Consider the following 16,947-nt stretch of genomic DNA (forward strand, 5'->3'; position numbering starts at 1 on the left):
TTTTAACTTTGTACACATTCAACAATTGACACACATTGACATTTGTTTTATCAATGGGGTGGGGTGGAGGGGGACGTCTGGCCCCGACTGGTTTTCTGAGCCCCCACCTCCAATAAAACAAAACTGCACCTTTCAGAGTGGCCTTTTATTATGGCCGGTCTAAGGCACACCTGTGCACTAATCATGTCCAAACAGCAACTTGATATGGCACACCCGTGAGGTGGGATGGATTATGTTGGCAAAGGAGAAGTGCTCACTAACACAGATTTGGACTGGTCTGTGAACAATATTAGAGAGAAATGGTGATATTGTGTATGCGGAAGAAGTTTTAGATTGCAAAATATATATTTCTTATATTTTTGTTGAGTATATATTGCATTTTGGATAGCTGAGTGTTTGGAGTTTTTTTTATTTTCTTTAATATGTACATATACACTACATCACTAATAATTTAATAGGTGTAGTCCGGCCCAAGTTAAAATTACCTTCACAGTGAAATTAACTAATGAAAAGTAAAAATGCATTACTCAGACAAAAGAACAAAGCAGGGTTCCCCGATCCTGGTCCTCAAGTGCCGGAGTCCCGCAGGTTTTAAACGTTTCCATTCTCCAAAGCATCTGATTCTAAAGATTAGGGTCGTTATCAGGCGCTAGCATTGCAATCTGACCATATACTACTGGTGCAACGCTTTTATTCAAACATAAAAGGATTGACAGGTCAAAACGCTTCCACCTTTATCCCCCCCATCTACCTTTTTCATGCCCTTTTTATCTTAGTTACTTAGGTTGCATGTTTTCTTTTTATCTTTGATTCATATTTTTATTCAGTTTCATTAATAGGTTAGGCTGTGACTGATATGTGTTTACTAAATTTGTTGTCTAGAAACTCAAGTTTCTGCCGAATCATTTGTGTTTACTGAGTGGATTAGTAATTCTCTTATGAAAGAAAAGAACTCCATGATTCACTAACGTAGTATGAATACTTGAGAATAGGATTTTTATCATTTATTTTGCTCCTACAAACAAGCAAAGTCAACGTGGTGCCCCAGAAGTTGCTGAGGAAATTACAACTTCCCTCAGTACCGTCTAAATTTCCCATAAGCCATTAAGGCAACCCAAATAATCGCTACAAATATAATCACATTAATTATATTATTTATAATCACATTGTACACAAAATTTGTGTACAATAGATTCATGGACAATAAAGCATTCAAAAAGATTAGAGCTGATGCAAAAAAATTTAATTTACAGTTTTAGTTTCACTCTATATATAAAAAAAGAAAAAAGAAAAGAAAAGCAGCAGACAAAAACAAAATAAAGTCAGTGTGGTGAGTCATGTCTGTCACGTGCCGACACAGACTCGAATTGCCTCAGACAAAATATGAAGGCATACTTAAACACAGGTGCTCCAAGAAGACACCCATGCAACTAGCTGGAACCAGGCAGTCTCTTTTCTTCCTTCAGGCCCAGCATTAGGGAAAAACTAAAAAACTGAACTATGGATGTTGAAATTTGGTTTTGAAAATTTCCAAGTTTGACATTCTAAAAGAAAACTCAGGGAGGGACGCTGGCATGGTGACAGACACTCTACGTCATAAATAGAATAGATCCTAGCCCATTTCACCCAGTGTTGACATAAGTGGACGATAGAGGAGATTGAATTTGCAAGGGTTTAAAATCTCAAATGTCAGTTTGTCTAGAAGAACACCCTCTAAAAATGGAACATATGGGTTTAATCTTTAAAACTTTATACTGAATTGGTTTGCATCTGAACTGAACTTCCGCCGGTTTGGTCAGCTTTTACAGTGGAGGGGGGAGACAACCACACCATATTTTAATCTTCAACAGTCCAAAGAAACAAGGAGAGCAGTGGTCCAAGTTGTTCTGTTGAGAGGGTGCGTTTTGGGGCCTTGAACAAAGAACAAGAAGGGAAACCCAAGAAAATGGACAAAATACATGCATACTGTTGACTAATTGCACAATGGGTCTCGCTGCCAACTCACTCCCCCAAAAATGTGGAAAAACATTTGAATATGGCAAATAGTTGAACAAGAACATTACAAAAAAAAAACTTTAATATGTTGCTGCGGGGGGAGTATTTTAACGGTTTCCGCACTCCCAATTAAACCATACATGCCAGCCTCTAAAGACAAGCTATACACAGGGGAGCCAAGGGGCACCTAGCGCATCCTGTACTCCGACGTCTTGGACACTTCACACAGCTGGCCCTTAAAGGCGAGATCGACAGTGAAGTCCAGGTCTCTCTGCAGACAAGACACATAAGTATCAGTACAAACAATGACGCCTTTCAACACCATAGCACTAAGCTAGTGTTAATTTTAGTCGCCATTTTTAAATTTAGTCTCAGTTTTAGTCCAGTTTCAATCACGCTTGCTAGCTTTTAACAGTTAGTCAACCTCATACCGTTTTTAGTCAACTATAAATCTAGCATTTTAGTCTTTATTTTAGTCCAAGAAAACATACCGGTAATTTTATTTGTTTAGTTTTAAACCGTCAACGTTTTAGTCAGGACAATCATTTTACCCCTGTATATTTTTGTTAAACATTTGAGATCTAAATCTATTTCACATCAAAATTTCTCAACTTTTTGATGCAAAACAACTTCACACACAATTACAGTATATCGACAAGTGGCTACTATGGCTCCATGCTACGAGCTAGTAAATTAGCCAGCATTAGTTAGCGGTCAGATTAACATTATTGTTGGATTTAAATTACGTTATAAATGTACTTTTTTTTTTTTAACCTTTCACTGTGACTCCGCCTCCTGTCTGTTCCATGTGTTTGTGCATGTTGCACTCGCTAGCTGCAATTTGTGTCAGGGTGTGTGTCACAGTGACAGATTAGCAGAGACAATATTTTACAAAATCGTAATTTTTCTCTCATTTTTGTTCATGAACTAAATTGTCCATAGATTTTAGCACATTTGGCTCGTCTTCATTAGTCGACGAAAATGCATACAGTCACAGTTATTGTTTATGAATGAGAGTTTTAGTTAGTGTAAAATGTGTGTTGACAAAAATATTTTTGTTTAGTTTTCATTGACGAAATTAACGCTAAATCACATTTGCTCTTAAAACATGTTTGAGCACTTTTTGTGGCATTTAATCACCAAAATTGGAGAGTGATCAGTGCTGCGGAGCAGACTGCATCTGGCCTTAGCTCAATATATAGGGATTCAATTATAATTACATTATAAACAATTATAGCAAATAAACCTCAATCTGGAAGATAATCTGTTATGCACTTGATATAAAATGTCAGTAAGAGCTGCTTTATAAATTTGCTTAGCAAAGGCGCTGGCCAAGAAGTTGTGACACATGCTGGCTGCAGTTTCAAAAATAAAATGTAGAACATTCCAAAATCAAACCTGCCAAGCCAACTCCTCTTCATTGGACTCATTTAAATCAGCAGCTGTGAAAATGCTTACATTGTTTTTGACGTTTGGCTTCATACTGATGGTGCCCAAAATCTCTTCTCCGATCTTGACAGTCAGGTAATCATCCAGATAGAAGACTGTTTGCTTCCAGTGGGTGTAGGGGGACTCTGGGCCTGGAAGGCAACAAGGCCAAAACTCAATAAATGTTATATTTATGGTCTTCAACTGTTTTTCATGCACATTATGACTTTACTTCATTAGAGAAAATGTTGTCTTACATGGCCCTCATAAGAACACAATTCCATTGTGAACAGGGGGCCCTGTAATATATTGTACAATATACATATGCTATAACAATAAACCGGGGAAGGAGACTGACTGGTGGAAAAGCCGGTCCTCTTGTGGCAGCGGGTGAACTCGATGTTGAAGTAGGTTACAAGGGCGTGGATGTAGTCGTTCCTCTTCACTTGCAGACAGAACGGCGAGGTGAAGGTCAAGTCGTCTGGCTTCACCGTGTAGATGTCCACTTCCTACACACAAAAACAAGATGTTCAAAGAAAGTCATGAGTCAACAAGCCCAAAGACGCACACAAAAAACACTTTTTGGTGAAATATTCAGCCACCTTGATGAGGCAGGCGCTGCTGACCAGCTGCTTGGGGTCAACTACATCGACCAGGGGCTCCTTAATCGCCACCTCCTTGATGCATGACATATCAAATCCATATACATTCTCCCACCCTGAAATACAGACATGGGCAGAAGTCAACTACCACAGTGGTATGAAAAGGGTTAAGAAGGGGAACATAAATAAATTGTTAAACGATGCATTTGGACTTTCTCAATGCTTCAACCGTGATTTGTCATTGCCACTCATGACCCATTGGGCGCAGGCAACTCACAGTGAATTTTGTAGTCCTTGTACTGCCTGTCTTCAATGGCAGTCACGTAAAGAGTTGCCCTGTCTGGGAAGATGAGTCCATCTTGCTTCTGTTAGAGCATAAGAAAGATTTTGGAGCAGTCAAAAAAAATGTGCATGAATGCTGAACTTTTATTTTTAAAAGGCTATGTTCTAGGAGTGGGCGATATGACAATTTGAAACCGTGCAAAGATATGCAATGCAGGGCTGGTGATCTGTCATATAAATTTTTATCACAATGCAAAGAATTTCAATAAGCGGTTCAGAAAATGGATGGATGCAAATCATTTCAGCACAATTTGACCGTCAGCTCATTTTCTGCCACCGAGTGAAGGACAGCCGTGCATCTGCTGCCGCCCAGTCGCTGCCTTAGTAATGACAGGACATGTCAATCAGTGTGATCAGCCGTAGCGCACACACACACTTCACCCCGTCCCGCGTTTTTCCCAAACAAGCGTGAAGCTTGGCGGAGGAGGCTAAAAGTGAGTTTGTTCTGAAGAGAAATTTATCATCTATAATATGGAACTAGTTTGGCTTCATGCCAGATGACAACAGTCAGGCGAAAATCATATGCAGAATGTTCAAAGAGCGCTTGAAGTCAAGTTACAGCAACACTACAAACTTGTTCAGTCACCTGAAATGACAGCATCACAGACAGTACAAGCCAAATGGTGAATGCTAAAAACTTAAAAGCAGCAGCAACAGCTCATGCATGCTGCTTCAAAACAGCAGACCCTCACCAGAAGCGTTCAAACGCGTATGACATTGGATCCGAGTTATGAGATCCCCAAGTCGTAACTTGCGCCCCCAAAAAACAATATTGCGCACATGTACTTTGAGCAATAGGATAAAAATAACAAATGTGCAGTTTTTGGGAGCAACAGCAAGAACAACAACTAACAAGTTACTGTCGGCCTTAACCACGCCAGAACACAACAGGCTAACGTGCATAAGCATATCAAAAAAATATAGTCTGTGTTGCCTTTGCAGCCCCTCCAGACCATGAGAAACTACAGAACCCAGCCACAAGGGTTGCTACAGTTTTTATTGTTTTACTTTGTGATAACCTGCTGGGGTTTTTTATACCATGGCTTTATACCAGCTAAGTTGTGTGCACTTAAAGACATTCGCTATTTTGATTAAACTTCTTGAAAATATAACTGACTTTTATTATTGTTTTACTCGTGTATTTTGCTGCTTTATAATTTATATTTTTCTTTACAAAAAGGTATTTATTACAATGTTCATTTCCACAAACTAATAAGTGTATTTATTCAATACTTCTCAGAAGTGTAAATTAATTGGCATTTCATACTAACAATTTTTTTTGAATAAATCAAAGATCATGATTTTATAACTGAAAATTTTTGATATTCTATTTTTGCAATATCGCCCAAACCTATGTTCGAAACACAATTTTAACCTGCAAACAGATTGGGAACATGACAAAAAATGTGTAATTCAGTGAACAAAACAACACACTCATCCATGAAATGAAGGAAGAGGAAAAATCATTTAGCTACATGCTTACAGTGAGAAATCAAAAAATCATCTACATTATCACACATACCAGCCATTTGTCCCGGGCATAGATGACTGTATTCAGCATAGACTCATAGAAAAGGCAGTAGCCCATCCACTCTGATATGATGATATCAACTCCATCCACAGGCAGATCCACCTCTTCCACCTTCCCTTTGATAATAGTTACCACTGGAGACAAAACAACAATTTTGTTTCATCCCTTCAAACATATTTAATCCCATCCCCTCCAAATAACAATTGTGGCATCTCCACAGTTGTATGTTTACTCACCATCATCCATCTTGTTGGCCTTCACTATTTTCACAGCGTAGTCCGAGATACTGCTGCACTCAATCTATAAAGAAATATGCAAAGGCCAAGTTTGATTTGAAATCCTCCCATCTTACGGTGTAACTGGAGTATGATTCAAACAATCACTTCGCTGGCTGTACAAACACAAACCTACCCCTATAACTTTCTTGGCTCCAGCCTTGGCAGCAAACATGGAGAGGATGCCCGTGCCACTACCTACATCCAGCACCACTTTGTCCTTAAACAGATGCTTATTGTGGAACATAGAGTTGCGATAGGTCAGAGTGCGCACCTCATCCTTAAGCATCTCCTACAACATTTGCCAACAAATGCCAGGATTAAAATCTTGTGACAAAAAAGACATAAGACTGCTTGTAAAAGTGTTAAAATTACCTCATGGATGCCGAAGTGAGCATATGAATCAAAGTAATAATCCTTAGACGTCATATCTTCAGCAGCAGGCTTTGTCATGTTCTCCCCCTGAGAAACCTCAACAAAAAGACAAAATTACAATCCACATTAAACCCTTTTGGTATGATTGCGGAAAATGTGTACGGTATTTGTCAATAAAAACTGACTCCCAGAGCTGCAGCCAGCAACAAGAGTTGTTTGTTCTCAACAGAGGTCAGAAGTCAATGAGAATGTCACTCTTCAGCTTCCACAGGACCACTAATGGTCGTGATTCAGCAGGAACAGTTATCCTTACATAAACTCTTCACATCAAATAATTATTTTTAGAAGTATGATAATAATTGTGGTAGGGCTTAGTGATTAAGAGCCAGCTGAAAGAGTAGGCATTGCCATACATTAGTTTATTTAAATGTGCTTGCCCTAAAATTAACTTTTCACATTTGTTGAATATCACTGCACATGTGGCGCTTTGCATCATTATCCTCTTTGTTCATATATAAATTATAGAACAAGCAGATAGCCACCTGTTGCCTGAATGGTTCTAATGTTCACTTAGAGAACAATGTCAACTTGCTTGCATTCAAACTGCCGCGAACACAAAACATGAGTCTATAATCAATGATCTTTATAAAACAATAAAATATTCTTATATCGCTTGAAGACAAACGTTTGCTCGCATTCAGAGACAAAGGTTCCAATGTACAAGAATTGTTAACGCCTCCACTTGCTATGCAATGTATAGCATCCTTCGCAACACAAAGGATGGGAGCACATGGTTGAGAGTACTGCGATGTGATCTTGGCCTTGTTCCTACAAGAACCCAATGGATTGCTCTCAAAACGAATGACTAAAAAGTCGCACTATAAACTATTGCCAGCCAACGACACAATCGCGTATCGCTACTCTATGTACGGTAAATTACACATCCCATACACACGCTTTTATCAACCGGCTGTACGAACGCGACAACCCGTTACCTAGTGTACTTGCTACTAATTAGCCGGTCATCAATGAAGAGGGGGAAAAGGCGGCAAATTATACAACAGTTTCCGGACTTACACCGACACCAAAGCGTTGAATTTGCAGTTTGAAGTTTTTTAGACGATAACGTCAAATTGTAGTGAATCTAATATGCGAATGAATCAGCATCCGTGGCTGATAGCTAGCTAGCTAAGAAGCTAACATGTTGGTTCCCACGCGGTCTTAAAGACAATTGAAGAAACCTAAATAACAGCTGTTTTACCTGGCGGATATGGCGCTTCAAAATTCAATGACTGTATTTATAAGCAATAACCACAAACCGAACAAGTTGTTAAGGTTTTGTAGCTATAAGTTAAAATGGATCAATCACCTGATGCGTATGTGATAAACGTAAAAAATAAATCAGTTTAGCTGTATTTACCAAAAACCTTAATAGGCTGTGGATGTATGAAAACAATCAAAATGAGAAGTTGAATATATTATTAGGGTTTTGTGTGTGTGTGTGGTTTTTTTTTGTTTTTTTTAAACGTACCTCCATCCTCTCTGCTGGCGCCGCCATTTCGATCTTGTGCCTGACTGCGCGAGCTGGAATAGAACCTAGTCGTTCCTTGCGCAACCCAAAAAAAGCGGCTCCATTCTTCTTCGCTACCTTCTGTCTTGAGTGGGACTCAAACCCGTTGTTCAGTTGAGATAGCACCTCCATATGTTCGGAACTGTAAACTACATATTGTTGTGAACCGTTAGCTCACTTGCCACATTTTATTTTCAGACAGATGGAGCTATGAATAAAAGAAAACACTATTATGCACATGATAAATATATATATATAATACAAATTGTCTTTTCATTTTTCATTACTTTGGTAATAATTATTTAAGCATTTATTTAGCAACATCCATCCATCCATTTTTGAACTGCTTATCCTTATTTAGTAAGATTATTCATTTCAAACGTACAATACTGTACATATAAAATGGTGTTTTTAAAAAAGCAATATTTTTTTATCTTGATTTTACTCTGGCTTCTTTCCACATTGCCAAAATGTGTTTTTTATGTAACATACTTATTGTAATCATTTCCTCCCTTACTTTTACACAGAAAATATTACAACACCTTCATAGGTTTATTGACTGTGTGAATGGTTCTCCCTCCACCCATTCTCTGTATACCACTCAATTTAGGAGGAAATCAGTCCAGACTACATGGAGAAAACTCACACAGGCACAATGAGACCATGCAAACTGAAACTCCACACAGGAAGGTAGGGCTGGGCAATAAATCAAATTAATTCGATACGACGTTATTTTAAAAATCAAATCATTGAAAATTTGCTAAATCGTGAAATTACATTTTGTCTTTTGGATTATTAAAAGCTGTTGTTTTTATGTTGTGTTACATTCAAATGTTTTTGTAAATTGTAATTTTGCACAAGTGGCAGAATGCTGGATGGGTGGTTTACAAGACATGTTTACAAAAACTACCAACTTATTTTTTTGGCCATTTCGCCCAGCCCTACAAGAAGGTCTGGGCCCAGATTTGAACACCCAAGCTCTGAACTGCTAGGCAGCTGTGCCAATCAGGTAGGCACTATGTGCTAACCTGGCAATAGCCAGATTTATATTGTGATTCACTCAAGGGTGTTCTCCACAATATCATATTCTCCGGAGTTTGTGAATTCACAAATACCGCGAGAATTCATCTTGCAGTGCAAGGTTAACTATGTGCCACCCTCAGTCAAATCTCATAAATTTTGCATTATTACCTGTCCTTAGAAAAATCAGGTAAGGGGGATGAAAAGCTGCGTCCTTCAAACTTCAGAAAAGACAATAGCGTTTAAAATTAATCTTTTGATAACCTAAGTCTTACTTTCAAGTCTTTACATTGCGTCTGTAAACTTCTTTGGTGGCATGTTGCTTTTAATTTTGCTGCCATAAAGGATTATGGCATAGGTAACAAATATCTGTTGGTGAGGACTCAGAGTAACTATTAGGTTGAGCCTATAGGTTGCATCAAGGCATCTTTCCTAACAGCTCCTAGAATTTGAAAAACCTTGCTTCCCAGTATTTCTGAGTCATCTCACTTGAAAAGGAAAGTCTCAAGTAGAAACCAGAATCCTTAGAGGCCCCCAGTTTTTGTTGTGCCCTGGCAGGCCAGTCTAGTACTTGCACCCATTTACTACGAAGCCATGGTGTTGTAACACATGCAGAATGTGGCTAGGCATTGTCTTACTGACAGGAATGTCCCTGAAAAAGATGGTATACTTGGAGGGCAGCACATGTTGTTTATGTACAAAACCTGTATGCACCTATCAGAATTAATGGTGCCTTCACATATGTGCAAGTTTTATCCATGCCATGGGCACTAACACACACCCTTTCCGTCACAGATTCTGGCTTTTGAACGTTGCGTTGATAATAATCTGGATGGTGCTTTTCATCTTTGGCCTGCAGGACACAATACCCATATTTTCCAAAAACAATTTAAAATGTGGATTCATCAGACAACAGGTTTATTCTATTACGCATCATTCATAAAATTAAAGTATAGTGTGTAGTAGCTGACCACTAAATGGTGCCAAATAATAAAATACCGCCAAAGTGCATACATTTCGAAGCACGCACACTACGGTGACTCAAAGAGACCACACTTTGCAAGCCTACGACCAATATTATTATTTGGCATGAGTGAGGAAGCGTCTCGGCGAGCGACAGCGACTTGGCAGCCGGGGAGAACCCCGGCAAGTGACGCAGAATGACCGAGCGAGCTTGAGTTAGCCGGAGCAGCTAACAAGAAGGGCTAGTGGGAGTTAGCCATGCCATAGGCTGGATCGAGCAGCTCGTCATTTTTTTTTTATATAGTAGTGGAAAAAGCAAGTAAAACCTAGAGCAGAGCAGAGGGCGACAAGCGGCAGAAGCCTGAATGACGGGACTCCACCTACATGCCCCAGCTGTGGAAGATAAGCGGTGGTCGATCCAATGGGACGGACACTATCTGTAAGCAGAGCTAACTACGTTCGCGACGTTGTCCTTTGGGCATCCGTAGCAGGAAGATGGCAGCGAAACATGCCAGCCTCTAGTAAGGTGAGATTGATTACAAAAAAGTATGTTGATTTTTTTGTGTGCATTATCTGAAATCAATAGTGGATTTTTTTTTAGTTCACCGCTAGATGGCACTAAATAATGTACACTATGCCTTTAAAAACAAAATGTTATCACTAGTAGTTTGTGAACAAAACTGGCCAGTTATTTTTACGTGTTTTATTGGAGTTAAAAAATAAATAAATAAATCACACAGTATTGTGTCTCTATCATACCAGGGGAAAAAATGCCATAAAAGTAATCACACTACTTGGGAGGCTCTTTTACATAATTGACGATTTTTTTTTCTTTATTCAAATTTGGCAGCCTAGGTTTGTTAAGAACAATTCTCGTGTGTAATACATTTTTATTTTCACTTGGCACGGACTTTGGGGTTAGTTTCTGTAAAAATGAGGAGTGATATTTACTTGATAAAGCCTAGTAAAGGTTGATGCACTCAGAAATTAAGAAAGTAAAATGTTCAGAATTTCTGATGTGAAAAAAATCACTAGATTTGAGGCGAATATACAGTACACGTAATCACTAGATTTTTTTCAAGTAAATATCAATCCCCATTTTTTTTTTCAAGCGTTAGTAGTGTAGCTGGTGGAAAGAAAGAAGCGTGCTGGCTGGAGCGTACGCGTGCACGAGTGAGTCGCGCGGTCACGCTGTGGGGCTGCTGCTGTCACGAGCTTGATCCAGGCAGCGGGGTAAAGACTCGGAGAGTTAGAACGGGCAGAAATTCTACGATATATTTTCTTTTGCCATTTTTGTCGCACGATAAAGACACCACGGCTACGTTTTGTATCAGTGGCTGACAACAAACTGTAACTGATGTTGTTTTGCTCAACCGGTGATGCATTGGTGCAATTGAACGTTATCGCTAGCCAGTCAGCTAGCTAGCTGTCGAGCTAGCTGTACGCTGCTTGTGACTCGAGGACAACTTATCGGCGTATTCTCGTGCGCTATTTTTATTAACGCGTTTTTGCGATCTTGACGCTCGTCCGCAATATATCAACGCCGTGTGAGGTTTTAACATAATGTATATTTCTACTGCAGCCGTTTGTCGCGTTCTTCGTATTTAATCCTCGCTCGAGAAGGATTGAATGAAATAGCTTGACATATAGCCAGCGGAAACGAGCCAGTTAACGGGATACCGTTTATTTACCGTGCTTCGCCTTGATCACCGCCATCCAGCGAACCTTGCAATTAAAGCATTGAGCCTTCCACACACCGAAAGCAACATTATTAGAAAACACTAAATCATAAAGTTTTTTACGATCGACTGGCGGTGCTAAGTAGCTAGCTCGTCCTACACTTCCAAGTAGCCCATCGTCCACTTCAGCGAAGAAGCTGACCAGCAGCGGATATTTTTCACTTTCAGGTCGAATAAAAACCTGCAAAAATGCCGGCTGTGTCAAAAGGAGATGGAATGCGTGGATTAGCTGTTTTCATTTCGGACATAAGGAATTGTAAGTGATCTTTCTTCATCTTTCCCCTTTTTTATTGCATGCTGTTTGGCAGCTATCCACCAAAGCAGATAAAATCGTTTGGCGTTTCTCTTGTTTTCTGGTTGTAACATGTTCCACCCCACATCTGTTTTAAGATTGTATAGTCTGGCAAATAATTGCGTTTTTTAGTTGCATTGTTGCAATTTGGTGTTGGTGTTACTTTTGAAGTGCAGAAGAGTAGCAATCCATATATTGACCTTTCCACCTTGGTGTCATATCGTATTAGAAATACATTAACGGGTGGTTCCTGTTAAATTAGTTACAAAAAACTCGACTTTTCTACTACAGTACAGCAGTTATGTTAATGTTGCAATAATGAACTGGTTGCTAATACAACCCCAGAATGCCAACTGTTTAGTTGGATTTATTAATTTTTTGCATGAAAACACCAAACAGCCCATCATGGGAGCCATTTATTTTAATTTTAATTTTACTTTATAAAGAGATACTGTACTGCACTGCTGACCATGGGAACTCTTAAGACAAGTGAAAATTTGATATTTAGAAATTTTGGAAAACTTTATTTACTCTAGAAAACTATAGGGAGTTATTTACGCGTTTAAGTTTTCATTTAACATTTGAAGACATGCTGATGATACTCGTGGGAACTCCCTGAACTTATTTGTTAGAAATTTAAAACAAATATGTCTATAGTGTAATATTACAGGGACATTCAGTGATCCCTAGCGCCATCTAGTGGTCAAAAATAGCATTAGAAACACATAGAAGCAAGTACACTACGGTGGTTCAGAGAGACCACATTTCGCAAGCCTACCACCGATTCTTATTTTGCCTAAAAAAACGAGCATCTTTGTGAGCGACAGTGACTTGGCAGCTGTGGTGAAGCCCGGCAAGCGACGCCGAAAGACAGAGCGAGCCGGAATTAACAAGAGCGGCTAGCGGTAGGAGCTAGTAAAAAAAGAAAAAAAGAAACGCTAGTAAAAGCTTGCGAGAGCAAAGCAGAAAGTGACAAGTGACGGGCCCGCACCTGCATGCCCCAGCTGTGGAAGGTAAGCTGCGGCTGACTCATTAGGTGAAACACTCGATGCAAGCACCGCCTTGGCTAACTCACGTAGTTGTCCTTCGGGCATTCGTAGCAGCAAGATGGTGGCGAAACATGGCTGCTCTCGTAAAGTGAGACTATAGCCATTAATTAGTGATTACTAGAACTACGATTATATATATATTAAAAAAATGTTTATGCAAAACTTTTTTGTGTGCATAGTATTGACATAAACAGTCGCTTTTTAAAATGAATAAATTATTAGTTCACCACTAGATGGCGCTAGGGATCACTAGATGAAAACATTTAGCAAATCTGAAAACTTGTTCAATAAACATTATGCTTAAAAACATTTTGACAAAGTTAAGAATAGGAGTTTGTATTTTTATTTTTTATTTTTTGCCGCCAATATTTTCCGTCTTAGTGAAAGTGACTATTGGCCTCCTTGACGACTAATAATCTGTAATGGCCCTGAAAAAAACATATTGGCCTGTTTCTATTTTAGAGTCAGCCAACTTATTTTAAACATTATAGATCAACTGTGTGTGTTGAAGTCATTTGTTGTTGGGGACGGGTGCAGAATTATAAATATGAGTCATTACAATATAAATTATTGGAGATTTTGCTCTACAATTGATTGTTGAGGTCACACTCTTAGTCAGCTGGAATAGGCTCCAGCTCACTTGCGACACTTCCACTGCCGAAGACAGCTATACGTAGCTAGTAAATGTGCATTGTAACTGGGAGGGGTGGCAGAAATTGATTTTTTTTTTAAGCGTATAAGCGTTATAGAATTTGACTGGATAATAATTTGAACATTTCAAACATGGAGCTTTATATTATTTATTTTAAATGCAGGTCAGCTATGTGTGAAATGTATCACTTAGTTGTCCTCATCAAAATCATTAACCCTCTTGCCAAAAAGCAGTTGTATGTGGGTGGATATTGTTTTTATCATTGGAGAAAATCATATAGTATTATTTTGTACGTTAAGGTAATCTTGAGTGCTAAAAGATATTTAAGACATGAAAACTTATTTTCAGGGAAACGTATGCAAATGAGTGATTATGAGGTTACGTTGGACTTTCTACAGTAAGTTTCTTTGGGGAGAGGGCGTCTTAAATTATAGTTAGTTAATGAACTCTGTTGAAGTAAATAGATTAAAAAAATATATATATTTTTTTACTGTTGTTAAACAGCCAACAAAAATTGTGAAATTTTTATCATCTGACAGGATTAAATTAATCAGTATTCTGAATAGATATTGGAGGAATACATATTAGTAGAATAACAGCTTGTTGCTCCTCTTCAGAATGTATGAATGGAAGTATTTGGTTGTGGCAAAGCGCTATATTGACCTGGGTCGATGATAAAAACCAGAAGGAATGCTCAAATTGTGCGCATTTATAAGTCAATGCTCACTAAACCCATATAGTTTGCATCTGCTTCCAACAAGGGATAAGAAAAACATATGGTTTAGGTTTCACAAGTTGCTAAATAGTTTTCCCACATAGTAGATTATAGAAGTTATTTTACTTAAGAAGCAGTTACTTCTAATTAACAGTACTGTACAAAATATAGTGCCACTGTGAGCTTTTGTCATTTGTGAGCTTTTTCACTGCAACATACCATTTCAACATCTGTACGAGGCTAGTTATAGGTACAAGGACTACACAAATAAATATAAAACTGTTCTAAAGCAAAGTTGCGATGGGTCATGGGAAAAAAATATTTTGATACGTTTTGGTGAGTCTCTACATAATAGTGAAACCCTTAGAAATATTCTGGTGCAGCCAGTCTGGCCACTAAACCGGAACCAGCTTGCGTTCAGCAAACATGGACAAACAAATTCAATTATGACAGTGACATCCCGTTTATATATGATTGTCAATTGCAAACATAAACAATTATATGGGTCCCAAGCAGGGTTATTATAGTTTGGGAATTTTTCATTTTAGTTAGTTTTTATTTCGTTTTGAGTTTTGTTTTTTAAATTAAGTTAGTTTTATTTAGTTTTCAGGGTGGTTCTGTTAGTGTTTATTAGTTTTAGTTATTTCATAAATGCTTAGTTTTAGTTAGTTTCAGTATTATTTTTTTTTTTAAGTATGTATTACTTGTGCGTAATATTTAAAAAACACCATGGGCGCAATGTCATCTGAAGGTGCTTTTCTATTGGCTGCTGCTAGATGACGTCATTGTTGTGTGACACACTTTCAAATGTCCTTATTCCGGTTAATATCAAAATAAATCATCCCCAAAGGCTCATGCATTAAATTGATTACCAAAGACTAAAACCAAGGACATTTTTGCTATAATTATAGGTAGTTTTAGTTAGTTTTGAAAACATAAAATGTAGTTTCAGTTAGTTTTCGTTTTTTTTTTTTAAAGCATTTTCGTTTTAATTTTATTTCGTTAACGAAATAGTTTTTTGAATTTGAGTTTTTTTGTTAGTTTTAGTTAACTTAAATAACCTTGGTCCCAAGACCTTTGCACTTTATATCAGAAATATGAAATAAATGCGCTTGCTCTGTCTTGGCTGGGGTCGACGGCTCCCCTCTTTGGTGGAGATTTTCATGCATGCCAGATCCACCACACCAGCATCTATCGAAATTCAAACACAATATGCTTCTTCCTCTGTTCGTTGAATCGGTGGAGGCTGGTGTCTGTGGCTCTCACTCTGCTTCATCTGTCCTTCCTTCCTTTCCTCAGTCTCTCCTTTGGTCTCTTGAGGGTCTCCCTAATTTGTTGGAATTTAGATGTTTCTGGGGTTGGTGAAAGACTCTGGTTGGTAACCCGGTGGGTAGTAGGTAATGTCTGGTCGGTGCTGGATTTCACTTTATTTTATTTTCTTTGATCCTTCCTCGGGTCTCCTAACGACCTCACGACTCTAGTTGGATTCTGAAATATTCGGTTTAGGTGAACGGTATGGGATTTTTAATAGGTTTTAGGTAAACCAATGAATTCACATGCACATGCACATACAAAATAAAAATAAATAAAAAAGAGAGCAATGATGATGACATGTCAAATTGGTAAAATTACAGAATGAACAATACTGAGCTCTCCAGAAAAAAAAGAAATATGAAATAAAATAAAATAAAAACATGAATGTTTTTAGAGAGAGAACGAACAATAATAAAGGGGAAAAATGTCACCAAATATTTTTTTCATGAAAGTATGTTAAATATTTTATTATTAATGGTCAAAAGCATCATGCTACGATGGAATAAATTCCTCTCACTGTACCACTGTTTTTCACACCCCAGGTAAAAGCAAGGAAGCCGAGATCAAGCGGATCAATAAAGAGCTGGCCAACATTCGCTCCAAATTTAAAGGAGACAAAGCTCTTGATGGCTACAGCAAGAAGAAATATGTCTGCAAACTGCTCTTCATCTTCCTGCTTGGCCATGACATTGACTTCGGACACATGGAGGCGGTCAACCTCCTGAGTTCCAACAAGTACACAGAAAAGCAGATTGTAAGTTTCCCTGAACATTTACTTTGAAACAGTGGCACCTCAAATTGACCCTCAGATTTGTTCGGATTTGGCACAAACGTTCCTGTCGGAAATAATGGAAATACAGTGGGGCCATGCGTATAGGGACCGAGCTGGCCTGCAAATGGCGAATATCCTCATATCATTTACACTTTGATGCTCATTAATAATTTATTGATTTTTTTATATACAGTATATATATTTTAAGCCCCCCAAAATTCTTGAAATGGCTAATTAGCAGTTTTCACGAAGCATGGCACTCGTCATTGTGCAAATTTGTTTTCTTTTTCTTTTTTGTGTGATTGTTTTGTAT

General features: G+C 38.3%; 2 protein-coding genes across 7 annotated transcripts in view; one reads left to right on the forward strand and one right to left on the reverse strand.

Moving 5' to 3' along the window:
• Positions 1-1,226: 1,226 nt before the first annotated feature.
• Positions 1,227-8,230, reverse strand: prmt1 (protein arginine methyltransferase 1). 2 transcript variants are annotated; one of them, XM_086069837.1, is made up of 10 exons: positions 8,080-8,230; positions 6,549-6,644; positions 6,310-6,465; positions 6,135-6,198; positions 5,890-6,032; positions 4,303-4,390; positions 4,026-4,141; positions 3,782-3,932; positions 3,454-3,575; positions 1,227-2,266 (listed from the first exon to the last, which is right to left on the reverse strand). In XM_086069837.1, exons 1-10 carry the CDS (start codon positions 8,104-8,106, stop codon positions 2,183-2,185), a joined length of 1,047 nt encoding a protein of 348 aa, XP_085925963.1. In that variant the 5' UTR covers positions 8,107-8,230; the 3' UTR covers positions 1,227-2,182. The 2 variants fall into 2 exon arrangements, with proteins under 2 accessions (XP_085925963.1, XP_085925971.1); XM_086069845.1 differs by having other exon boundaries at positions 6,549-6,635; positions 8,080-8,222.
• A 3,016-nt stretch (positions 8,231-11,246) lies between these two features.
• The window catches only part of ap2a1 (adaptor related protein complex 2 subunit alpha 1), a 36,832-nt gene continuing 31,131 nt past the window's right edge, over positions 11,247-16,947 (forward strand). For 3 of the 5 annotated variants that reach the window (XM_086069858.1, XM_086069886.1, XM_086069894.1), the window contains exons 1-2: positions 11,280-12,096; positions 16,405-16,616. In XM_086069858.1, the coding sequence (XP_085925984.1) occupies positions 12,030-12,096; positions 16,405-16,616 (279 nt within the window). In that variant the 5' untranslated portion in view covers positions 11,280-12,029. Of the gene's footprint in view, positions 12,097-16,404; positions 16,617-16,947 lie in introns of all 5 variants that reach the window. The other 2 variants (XM_086069868.1, XM_086069877.1) reach the window with 2 other exon arrangements.

Source organism: Leptonotus elevatus, chromosome 1 (assembly GCF_054856555.1).
Source record: "Leptonotus elevatus isolate MCC_2025b chromosome 1, RoL_Lele_1.0, whole genome shotgun sequence".
Classification (NCBI taxonomy): Eukaryota; Metazoa; Chordata; class Actinopteri; order Syngnathiformes; family Syngnathidae; genus Leptonotus; species Leptonotus elevatus.

Coding starts and splice junctions, on each gene's coding strand:
- prmt1 (XM_086069837.1), bottom strand. CDS start 8,106: ATGGCGGCGCCAGCAGAGAGGATGGAG. Junction 3,933..4,025: donor GCAGCGCCTGCCTCATCAAG/GTGGCTGAATAT, acceptor TTTTGTGTGTAG/GAAGTGGACATCTACACGGT. Junction 3,576..3,781: donor GAGGACCGGCTTTTCCACCA/GTCAGTCTCCTT, acceptor GTTGCCTTCCAG/GCCCAGAGTCCCCCTACACC.